The sequence below is a fragment of the Silurus aristotelis genome (genome assembly GCF_946808225.1).
Source record: "Silurus aristotelis genome assembly, chromosome: 13".
Lineage (NCBI taxonomy): Eukaryota > Metazoa > Chordata > Actinopteri > Siluriformes > Siluridae > Silurus > Silurus aristotelis.
This window is the reverse complement of record NC_139586.1, coordinates 19,363,947-19,376,666: the sequence shown is the minus strand read 5'-3', so window position 1 is coordinate 19,376,666 and position 12,720 is coordinate 19,363,947. Positions and strand designations below refer to the sequence as shown.

Genomic DNA, 12,720 nt, shown 5'->3' with positions numbered 1-12,720 from the left:
TGCTTTGTGCTGCCTTTAGACCCTCACGACATTAGTCGTGATCTCTCTTTTCTCTCTCTCACACTATTTATTTCCTACTTATATCCTCTCCTCCCATCTCTCCCTCTCCATCTTTCTCCTTCTCTCGTTTTCTCCGTTCTCTCTCTCTCTCTCTCTCTCTCTCTCTCTCTCTCTCTCTCTCTCTCTCTCTCTCTCTCTCTATCTCTCTCTCTCTCTGGCTGGGAGGTGGGTCTTCATGCTCTTGCTTGCTGTCAGTACTCTTAGCATCACTGCACTCCTCAGCCTCCTCCTGTCATGGACTGTGGAGAGAAAAGCCGGTGCTGTTCGTTCACCTTGTCTTCATAACGGAATACTTTTCCCTCAAAAAAAAACCCATTAAGGATTTTTCTTTTTTTTCATTTTCACTCCTCTATCTCACCTCATCTCATCATGTCTATAGACGCTCTTATGTAGCCCAAACCGCATTCAGACACACCGTACATTTTCCCCTATATCCCCCCCCCCCTTTCTTTCTCTTTCCCGGATTCGTTAACTCGATTTTTGGACCATGGATGTTGGGCTGTGTTTCGTGGCGCTTTTGCGGATTTTGCTGTTTTCCAGCGTCTTTCATGGCTGTGTGTATTCGGTGCTCGACTGCCCGCCGGCCTGCACCTGTTCCTCCACCGACATTCACTGCAATAAATCGGACGGGGGGAATTTCTTTCCTCTGCTCGCTCTGCAGGACAGCAGCAACGCCAGCAGCGGCGGCGGAGACATCGAAGACCTGTTCAGAAACATCACCACCATGTAATTATGCTTCCCTTCTTTCCTAACAATTTTCCATTCATTCCACATCGAAAAAATTGTCAGTAAACTAACTCTACGGGTCTCCACGGTTTCCTCTGGTAACTTCTCTCCCGTCCTTTTTTTTTTCTTGTTCCTGACAGGTTGGTCACTATAGCAACAAATTTAGGTTGTCTATGTGGGCTACAACAATGGCTTTACTCCCATTTAGTAGTTTGACATTTTATTTACGGTGAAATATTACCATTTGGTCGCGTTTAAACCAAAAAGTGCTGGAGGTATAATATAGGCTACTTAACCCGTCAGCGAGGTTTGGCTCGATACGGTTATCGATACGGTTATTGATACCGTGCAGCCCGGCGGTGTTGAGGGGCAAAAAAAAAAACAAAAAAAAACAGCCGCATCATTTATTCAGCACTATTTGATTAAACAGCATTTTTGGAACAGTGTATTTCTTAAAAATAAAAACAACACGTGAACATTAAGGTCTATTTGTTGGGGGTCGCTTGCTATTTTTGGTCAATATAATCCCATCAATGCTTTATAATCAAGCGTCGGATCTGAAGAGTTGGACAAACACAGAGCAGTTAATGGTGATAATTAACGCTGCGTGCCTTTGCTTTCTTTTGCTTTATTTCTCTCCATTGCGGAGAAATACTCATCTCTTCTAAAAGCAAACCCCGAGTGATTTCACGGGCTGAATCCCAAATGGCTCTCTATTGCACATCAAATGCACTAGGTAGGCTATCACGTAGATATCATTATTCCATCCCCTGTTTAGTGCACTCAGAGAGGTAGGGGCTATTACAGACTGTGGTACAAATGTGAGAAATGAACTATAAAATGTATAAATATTTAATGCCATGTGTTAATTCGTTAGTAATTGTTCTTGAAGTTCTGGGGTAGGATGGCAATTGTAGGTGATCATTAAAAAAAAAAAAAAAAAAAAAAAAATATATATATATATATATATATATATATATATATATATATATATATATATATATATATATATATATATATATATATTTTTTTTTTTTTACATGTACTCCCACATGTCCACTGCATGCTACCCATGATCATTGCTTTCACTTGAGTCTCATAGCAATGTGAAAAATCCTATAAGTCAGGCAACATATTTTTACCCCATATATACCCCCTCCCCCCAAACACATGAATAAATATGTAAATAAATATAAAATGATAACGAACAAAGATGTTCTCCTTTCCTATAACCTCGTTATTCAAGCCAAATCGGATCGATTTAGGCATTTTTAATGCTCTCGTCACACAGCCGAGAATATGTCCCTCGAAGTATCAACAGTTAAATCTTTACAATGTACTAAAATAGCCTAATGTCGCTTCTTTTATTAGTTGGTGTTCGTTTTAACGGTAACCCATAACTTCCGTACGCAGCCCCTTTTTGAAAAAAAATACTTTATTCTATTAACGCAACGGAACCATCTGCTGAAACTATGTGCTTTGAGCTTTGAGACGGGTAAATTGCACTGCATTACATAATGTTCATTGTCCGTACATACACACTGCTTTTGTTCCAGTCTGCAACAAGTCTCCCATATCTCGAGCAAGAGAAAAGAAAGCAGCGGTTTTAAGCTGCTGATGTATTCAGGACTCTAGGCTGCATTTTTTATTTGAATGCTGTGTTGGAGGATTGTAGCCAACATTAGAAGACAAGCGATGCAAACATACTAATTATATATCTATCGTTTGAGACATGGCATGTTTGAATAGCTTTATTTTTTTTTAAACCAATAATACCTAAGTCATGAAATATCCTGACGTTGTTGGTGTAGGTTGAAATCATTCATCTCTGGATGGTCTCTCTGCAGTTCTGAGAATTAAAAGGATCCTGTATTCTGTTAGGACGTCCACCTGTAACACTTGCATAGACATAAATGCTGTCTTTTTTTATAAGGGTTTTTCTAAGAGGACATTTCAAATAAGCAAAATGTTTTGGTCAGTCAGCAGTACCATGTAGCATAATGATATTTTTTTGTCTTTGTCCCTCTTTCCACTGTGCTAAAGGAAATAGCTTCCCAAATGGCTCCCTGTTGGACACATTGTCAGCTACATATGGGATAGAAGCCATTATTTCTTACCTGAGGTAATGCACTTAAATAAGGTACTCTGAGCCATTTAGGAACCATTTTTTCGACATAGCCATAATGCATGGCTGGGGTCAAAACACAGGATGACGGGAAGCGGAATCGCTATCGCAGCTGGTAGGAAAAGGTCAAATAGAATGTTATTAACTAAAAAACAGAACAGTTAGTAAATTAGGGAAGTAAAACTATATAAAAAACACTTGTTTGTAAAGTCAAACATTTTACAGTTTATCTTACACTTGTGAGATTAAGGCAATACTAACTAAATATGCAATACATTATTTGTAAATTAACATTCATGCAACTTCATAAAATACACTTTTTTACACATCTCGTGTAGTTCAATAATAAACAACAAAATAGAAATTGTTTTTTATTCTTCATTAAGAAGTGTCTGGTGACTGCAGCATCAAGGGTAGAAACTGTAGTCCAACTGGTCACAAAGACAGGAGTGGGAATGGATGGTCTACAGATACTACAGTTTCGGATACCACTCATTTCATAGTAAGAGAGTGACACTGAATTGAATTAAACAACACCGCTAATACACAGAATGTGATTAAAGACACAATCTTGGTAGAATCTATAAAGCAATATCATATATTTTCAAATTGCTCACACAGATACAAACAATAAGACAACACTTGTATGTAGCTTGTGCTGGTTAAATTAAGGTCTTAAATTTACTGTACATGGAAAACTAGACTGACAGAGCAAATGTTAAAAAGTACTTTTTTAATCCAAAAAGTCAAGATTTAATCCTCACCAGAGCAGCTTTATACATTACACACTGACTTTGGGTTGAAAATCTTGCAACGAATATACTCTCCGGGCATGTAAACATAAATGATGCTAGTGCTGTTGCTTGTTAGTCATCTAATTAATCTGCAATCTCCACAGCCATGCCTGATTCAATATTATAAAATATTATCAAAGTAATAACAATCTATTTATCATCAAAGAATGTGTTCAAGGCTGACAATACGCCACTGGAGTTTGCTGATCATTTGGATTCAACTTTTAAGCACAGACAGTGTTCTGTAAGTTTAGAAACTCGTCTAGAGCAATGTTAAGACTAACACCAGAGCAGTTCTCCTGTGTGGGTGTCGTGGCTGACTGGTTTAATGAATATCATGACAAATCACCAAAATGGCTCCTGAGTAATTTAGGCCTTTTAATATGAACATGTCAAAGGAACATTGAAAATCTGTCTGTTATTAATTATCTTTTAATAAAGCGCCACATTGTACTGGGCTAGAATCAGAGCCTGTCTGTACTTTCAACACCATGGACAGCTCCTCTATACAGGCACTATCTATCTATCGATCATTCTATCTATCTATCTATCTATCTATCTATCTATCTATCTATCTATCTATCTATCTATCTATCTATCTATCTATCTATCTATCTATCTATCTATCTATCTATCTATCTATCTATTTGTCTGTCTGTCTATCTATCTGTTTGTTTGTCTGTCTGTCTGTCAGTCTGTCTGTCTGTCTGTCTGTCTGTCTGTCTGTCTGTCTGTCTGTCTGTCTACAGTAAGTATCTATCTGTATTGTACCTTGCAGTACAATATTATATGACAAAAGTGATGTACTTGTTACTTGTGAACACACTTTGTTTGTACTACCATGTTGTATTTGAGAATAAAGAGCAATGTGTGAGAATGATAGAGTCTGGTGTGTTGGCAGGACTGAGTGAAATTGTACGCTACAGGCTGCAATTTATAAAACAATTTTTAAAATTCCAAGTATGCTACCGTCCCCAGATGTCTACTCTTTCGCCAGTTTGCGTGTTAATTTATGATGCACTTCTTCAGACACTGCAATGTGCAAAAAAAAAAAAAAAACCCTAAGTACTTCTGTTGATATTAATTGCTGTATGCAAATTCTCAGTCCCATATGACACCCAAGTTTAAGTATATGGCTGCTGCCATTGTCCTCATTAAAAAAGACCAATTTAAACATGTACTATATATTTTATAAACTCAAATCTCAGGACTTTGGTTTGGTTGATCCAAACTTACAAGCCACATACATTTGGTTTCATCGTCACAAAGTAATTACTATATACTATACATAACAATAGACATAGTCAAATTGCAGCTTTACAAAAAGCTTTATTGATTTTGTGTTTTTAGCTCATAGTTTATAGGGGCTTGTCTGCTATTAAATTTAGGAGACTAGCACAGTAAAATTCTAAAAGAAAGCCAGACCCAAGTGCAGTAATTATGGCTCTTGCTGTAGAAGTAAAAGTTTGTTCAAGTCTATCTTTGTGTTATCCTGCTAACTAGGTCAGGGCTGCCATCTGAGAATTAGGAGGAGCATTGGGGCTCAACTCCCCAGCAAACCAAGCTGCAGCAAAAACTGTCTGGGCATGTGACCCTGCTTATCCCATGCACCATGCACCATGCACCATCTCTCTCTCTCTCTCTCTCTCTCTCTCTCTCTCTCTCTCTCTCTCTCTCTCTCCTACACACACACACAAACACAAACACACACACACACACACACACACACACACACACACACACACACACACACACACACACACACACTCGCACACACACACATCTGCAGAGTGCTAGTATAAGTTGCCTTCATGAACTCAGCCTTGCACCATTTTCAGTTATAACGACTGAAGTAACAGCGTGCCTGGTGGAAGCTGCTCCTACGTCAGTATGAAAGACCTTCTATGAGCCATCTGCAGAGGCTCCACTTTTACTCAGGAATATAAATGAAGAACCTTCTTAGGCAACAATCAAAAGACACATTGATAACCTGTGTGGAGGGGAAGCAACCACAGAGGGATCTGAGAGGGGAGGGATCACGGACAGAAAATTATACTGGCCATTTTGAAGTAATGTCACTGTATTTCAAATGATTGTCCTTGTAAGCATGTAGTGGATATAAAAACATTTTACATCAATGTTGAAATTGCATGTTTTTTTTTTCATTTTACATCAATGTTGAAATTGCATGAAACCAGGATATCTTGTGTTAGATATTTTTTCCACAGTTAATACAGCAAGCAGCATAATGAAAAAAAATAAAAATAAATAAAAAATAAATAAATTATATATATATATATATATATATATATATATATATATATATATATAATTTATTTATTTTTTATTTATTTTTTTTTTTTTTCATTATGCTGCTTGCTGTATTAACTGTGGAAAAAATATCTAACACAAGATATATATATTTCAACAACCTGTTTACAGATTTGTGTATAATTGTTTTTATAAGACCATGTGCTGTGCTCCTGCTTAAAAGTAATTTTTGGTAAAGTGATCCTCATTAACCCTAAATACAGTTTAGCTGCTTCTGTAGAAGTCATCAGCCACAAAGAACTTACAAATTCATTGTGTATGTGGTTCGATCAGGAGAAAGGTAAAAAGAATTACTGTAACATAAGATTGAACACTGCAAAGGCCATCATCAAAAAGTGAGAGCAAATGGGGCATCACAGTAACATTAACAGGACAAAAACTGGGTGTCATTCTAAACTGAACTAAAAGATGAGAAAAACACCCAGACAACCAGAGGCACTATTAAAGGAGCAGCAGAAATATCTTGTAAGTGCTGGTCACTTCTTGCATGTGGTAACAATCTCTAATATTCTTCACATACCTGGGGTGGCTACACAGCATGCAGAAAAATCTACAAAATGTGCTATGGTTTGTTAAGACCAGCATAAATGCTTTGAGGCATAATTGTAAAATATTATGCCACAAAAACATGCTGATGGTAGCATCAAGTTATGAAGCTTCATTTCTTCAGCCATATTAAGTCAAGATAGGAGGAATCATACTAGTCTATTTTGCCACAAAACCTGTAGTTTTTTTGTTAGATTAAGAAAATTTTGATTTTCCACTACAATAATGATCCAAAGCACAAATCACAGTCAACGAGTGTATGTCTACAGAAAAATAAGATCAATGTTTTGGAATGGCTCAGTCTAAATTATATTGAAAACCTGTGGAATAAGTTGAAGAAAGCTGTGCACAGGAGACACCCTTACAATCTGACTGGTTTGGAGCATTTTTGCAAGCAATAGTGGAAGTAAACTGCCAAAGCAAGATGTGTTAAGTGTGGACTCTTACCTAAAAAGATTAAATGCTGTATTACAAGCAAAGTGTACTTTACCCAAATGCTGGATTAGGGATATACACAATTTTGTACAATTCTTTTTACCCTTAAAACATTTTTATTTTATTTTGTTGGTCACACTATCACTGTAACTGTGAAAAAGTGCAGACATTTATCTTAGTTTGGCAATTTGGGGTATGTAAGGGTGTCTAGACTTTTTTTTTTAATCCACCAAATGTGCAGTACAAGAAAATGCTTTGTATTACTGCTGCTAATGCACTTTACTGTAATAAATCTTGGTCGGTGTTTCTATGGTTTCTCTATAGGTGTGAGTCAACATGGTTTCACACGCGTAAAGTTGTAAAAGTCTACATGACTTCATTCACATAAACACCTACATAGGTTCAAATTAGGCTGAAATGCAGGGCTACTGTTGGCCATTGATTCTGACTTTCATATAAATTCAAATAAAATCCATCCACATTGCCCTTTTCATTTTAATTCATCAGCTTGTTTCATTCAGTCAACTTCATTTTATTTCATCTTATAGCCGCATTCCAGAATAAACTGCAGATGGTCTTGTGACTGATGCAACATAAAAGCATTTGTCCAAAGTGACTAAGATTCCAAGAAAGCAAAATTGGTACTGCCTTTATAATTTCCAAAATAAGGAAATGGTTCATACTTTATCTCCCAAGCACAGCTGCTATCCCGAAATGCTGCCTATCTAAGCAACCTTTGCCGAACATTATAAAGGGTTCACATTAGCTTTATCTTTTGGGCAGGTAAAGCTCTTCATGTAGCACAAGTTACCTCTTTTAAACAACACATTCTAGCTAGGTTAGTAAAACCACCCCAAAGTAATAATTACAAGACTTAGTCTTTCACAGGGTTATTGCAAGACTGGTTGGGTGTACAAGAACAGCACGAACTGTCAGTGCACAAGAAAAACACATTCATCTGCTGCAAATGAATAATAAAAAAAAAATGTTACATAAGCAAATATTTTTTAACCACACCGTGCCTTGCATTAGCTTTTAACAATGTACACAGTAAAATGTCCTCTTATAAGTTCAATTTCAGTATTCAGTTGGCTTAAACATAGAGTTCACACACCTTCAAAGATAACAGATTTTCTCTTAGTCAGCACAAAAGAAGGAGAGATGATATCTAAGGAAAGATCAGCATGCTGTCATGTTACATGCGGTTTAATACATATCTAGGTATAAAAGAATATATATTCGTATCCTTAACTTATTCTTATTTACAGGCTAGACATTCTAGTTTGGTCAGCTTGGTTAACACACATGCCCTCCCCACCAGATGTGTCCTTTGTGCCAAACCTACTTCTCTAATTGCTCACAGAGAAAATAAGCAGCATATTCACTGTTCAGGATAAGGGTCATCACGAGGCATCCGTTGCATAGAGGTACCATATGTTTTGTACTACAAATAGGTAAGGAGGGTTAAAGGGGCAGTTTTTCATTTCTGCTATGCGATGGCTTTGCTTAGGTTGTCTGACCCAGAAACAGACTTTACTCCAGCTATAGCTGATCTCAGCCGTAAAAAAGGGGGTGTCCCTTAGAAAGCAATTGCAATTAAGCTTATAAGCAGCTGAATATTTCAGATTGCCCCTTTAATTATGGGCTCTATATAATGGAATTGTTTCTGGCTTGCTGTGTGCTAATGATAGGTAGGTTTAATACCAGGCCTGCTGGTATACAATTCAAGAAAAACATATATTCATCATGCATAGTCTGGATCATGCTAAATCCAGAGCCTATCCTAATATTTTTGAAAATGGGAGGAAACATAGGGTAGCCAGAGGAAATCCATATGGATCTGGAAAGATGTCCACAAGAATATATCGCAATGTTGCACGATTGCTAACAGCAGAAGTGGTCAAACATTATGTTGTATTATGTGTATGAAGTAGCGTGTTTTTCTTTTTTAAGAAGGGATCAATGTGAATACTTTATGACTCCTCAACTTATGGTTGATTTCAAAAAGCTCTAAGGTGCTGTCTATCAGATTACTGTTGCACAGTGACATCCCCACCATGTTGCATTACCTCCATCAGGGCAAATTAGGTTTCAAAAGAACAGAAAGGTGGATCTTTGGCACTGATAGCATGTAACAGCATGCATAACGCAGCATGCACTCGCAATTAGAAGCAACAGCATGTTGCATGAGCAGCACCCTTTAGTATTGATTTTATTTTTGTTGTCCTGTTCTTCTAAATAATCCTGGCAATATAAGACGAGTATAGGCAACGAACTGGAATGGTATTCTGCTAGCTTTTGTCAGTTAAAATGGAAATAAGTATGCAAAACATCTGATAAAAAGGTCACATCATGAAATAATCATCGCTTAATTGTTTATGCATGGAGCAAGAGGGAGAGAGGAGCCCGGAGCAAGAGGGAGAGAGGAGCCCGGAGATAGAGAGAGAGAGAGAGAGAGAGAGAGAGAGAGAGAGAGAGAGAGAGAGAGAGAGAGAGAGAGAGAGAGGGAACAAGGACATCCATATTACATTGGAGCTTTTCTGTGTGGGCTTGTTTTTCAGGTGAAAATGACCGGAAAGGTATTATCATGTACAATTAACTTGAATCCAAACAACAATAAACTCTAAATGAGAGCCATGAGGGCTTTTTTTTTTACATTCTGTGACAAAGGCACAAGGCTTTTTTGCACTTACTAACATTTTTATTTTTAAACAGAATATATATTCCATAATCAGAATACTGTCTCTAATACTTTAAATTGTAGAATCCTTATAGATTTTCTTCCTTTAGAATAGATGTTATGAACCAAATAAATAAATAAACAAACTTAGTCCAAGTCAACATGAACAAAATTTGACCTCAAAGTACTGTATTTTGTAGGTTATTATCTGGTTAAGACACCCTGGAGCCAGACTCTGTTTCAAAAGATATGACAAAACTGGGGACTTTTTGAAGGGTTTTTTAAACAAAAAGCAGCATTTGAAATCCTGCAGATTTTTTCCACCGCCATGTCATGCTAATTTAGCATCACTCTCATACTGTTTTTTTTAAAAAGAATGTAATTTTAATCTAACTACTCAGTAATTGCTAAAAACCAATTTAGAGCATACAAGTTTTTTCATTAGTTTTGGCTGAAAAAATTAATCAGAAAATATGAAAAAACTGGAATATTATATATTTATTATATTATATTTATTTATACTTTTATATGTGTGTGTGTGTATATATATATACATATATGAATATATTAAGGCTGTCAATCGATCAAAATATTAATTTTGATTGTTATGATTGTTATGAGTAAACTCGTGATTAATCGCAACTTAATCGCTTAATTTTTATCTGTACTAAATGTACCTTAAATTAATACTTTCAAGGTTTTAATACTTTAATCAGCATGGGCATGGACAAATATGGATGCTTTATGCAAATGTATGTTTATTATTAGTGAAACCAAACTCAACTTAGAGCAGGAAGACAAAACATTCTTGTAAATGTTTAAAAAGTAATTATGGTGTTTCAAATTACGTCAATAATCAGGAAACTAAACTGAACCTTTTCTATGTTTTTCAAGGTGGATTTTAATGCTTTATTTGAGACTTGGAGCAGCAGTAAAACAAATGTTTAATAAATAAAATTTTAAGGTTTTAATTTAACGTCTTTTATATTTACTTCTATATTTAATAAAAAATAAATAATTTAATAAAAGTGGTCAACCAGAAATGTGTGCTGCATTAAACACACATTATTAAAATGTGTGTTAACATGCTATTAACTTGTTAATTTTATTTATTATAACAGTAATAAATAAAGCATTATGTGGTCCTGCTTTGTCTTATTGTCTTATGTGAGCCACTGAATCTCTTATTAAAGCGAACATTTTTTTTCCTTACCATAAAATATTGAACTCTTCCGAACATGAACATAATTCCTTTGATCTTCCTTTTCTAGGTCATGTAAAAGACAAGTGTGACGTAAACTCTTTATGCCAACACATTTATAATTAGTTTCAATTTAATTAACATTTTCTCTAATTTGTGCTCACACTGCTGGCAACACATATTTCTTTCTTTCTTTTTTTTTTAACTAATCACTCAAGGGCTGTAATTTAAAAAATGCAAGTCGATAGTCTATTATGAAACGTTCCCTGAGCGGGCTGAGCACCTTCCTCTTCTTCTTCCTCCTCCTACTCCTCCTCCTTCTGGGGAAGTGTGTTCTTGCATGAATCGACTACAGTAGCAGCCCACACTGTGCATGTGTGTAGGCGCTGAGACCATGAAATGAAATGTCAGACCATTTGGAGTAGAATTGCTTCAGCAGATTTCAACAGTGATAATAGTGTTAAATGAAAAAAAAAAACGTGAATTTCTATTAGACATGCCCCCTTTTCACATTATACATGTCGAATAATATGGTTTGCGTCCTTTCGTGTACTCAGAATGAATCTATTATTATCAAGTGTAGTATACAGGACTAATGAATGATAGTTCATAATGATAGTGTTTTGATTTGCAAGACTGAATCTTAGTCAGTAGTCTTAGTTAGATGTTATCTTTTTTTTTAATAACAGTGCCAAACTGATGAGTACAAAAACAGCTGCATAACTTGTTCAAAATGCCAACTCCAAATTTCTTGTGAATGTCATAAATATGCTAATCCATTACTGCCTTTACTCCAATCCTAGGTACTCAGGTGCTACTGCAGTGTATTGGGAACTCTCTTCAACCTTTCATTTATTTCCCCCAGGCAAGCTTTTTGCTTGCCAGATAAGCCAGGCTGTTTTTTTTCCCCCACACACATTTGAATGTCACTGCATATGTGAATAACACTTTGTTTTTAGTGTTTGTTTATAGACCTTGAGATTCAGCATTAAAACAGAGGCCATGCTAAAATGAAGAAATTGTCTTGGGGCACTTTTTCACCTATTAGTCCATTTTCCTAGTCTGAATCAAAGAGCAGTTGAGACTGGACTGGAAACATGCACATAAAAATGGCTTTTTGTCATTGCTTAGTTCCATGCAGTCTGGGTTATGTTGTGTTTTCTATGCTATTGAACTTCAACGTAATTTTGTACATCTACACAATCATCAAATCCATTATGCCTATTGAAGCTACCACTAATGAATACACCACTGTACAGCTTGTTCAAAATCTTATCTACAAATAGGATGAAATAAATCAATAATAGACATAAAAAAAGTTTGTCAGGTTCAGAGCATCCAGGGGGAACTGTATGGTTCTTTTATAATCCCTGTAATGTCAGGTGTCAGACTATAAAGTAGAGTATTTTTGAAGCTAAGAAGCTTAGAAGCCAGCAATCAAAAAGTACCAATCTAGAGAACTTATTTTGTGGAAAATGTATGATTTGGAAGTGTTTCAAGGCCACATTTTGTAAGCCATCTGCAGATTGTTCTATTTGGACTGTATTTAACAAAAGTAGTATACAGAGGTGGTCAATGACCCAAGGTACAGGGTCCCGCCAAAGAAAAAATAATAAGATATAATATCTTTACCAGGGTTTCAATCCCGGTGTCTCTATCTAATATGATTATTCCTATGGTTCTAGCGGTAGAAGACCATGAGTCATCTTTGTAATGTGCCCAAACCATCTAAACTCTTCTTAATTAAGAGGAGCAGCAGTTCTACCCAACATTAAGCGGTAAAAACTTTCAGTCTCTACTAATACATAAAGACAGATCTGGC

The 12,720-nt window shown here is 36.1% G+C and overlaps 1 protein-coding gene across 2 annotated transcripts in view; it reads left to right on the top strand.

The window, feature by feature from the left end:
- Positions 1–57: 57 nt before the first annotated feature.
- The window catches only part of ntrk3b (neurotrophic tyrosine kinase, receptor, type 3b), a 135,774-nt gene continuing 123,111 nt past the window's right edge, over positions 58–12,720 (top strand). For both annotated transcript variants that reach the window (XM_083559122.1, XM_083559121.1), the window contains exon 1: positions 58–786. In XM_083559122.1, the coding sequence (XP_083415248.1) occupies positions 548–786 (239 nt within the window). In that variant the 5' untranslated portion in view covers positions 58–547. The remainder of the gene's footprint in view (positions 787–12,720) is intronic.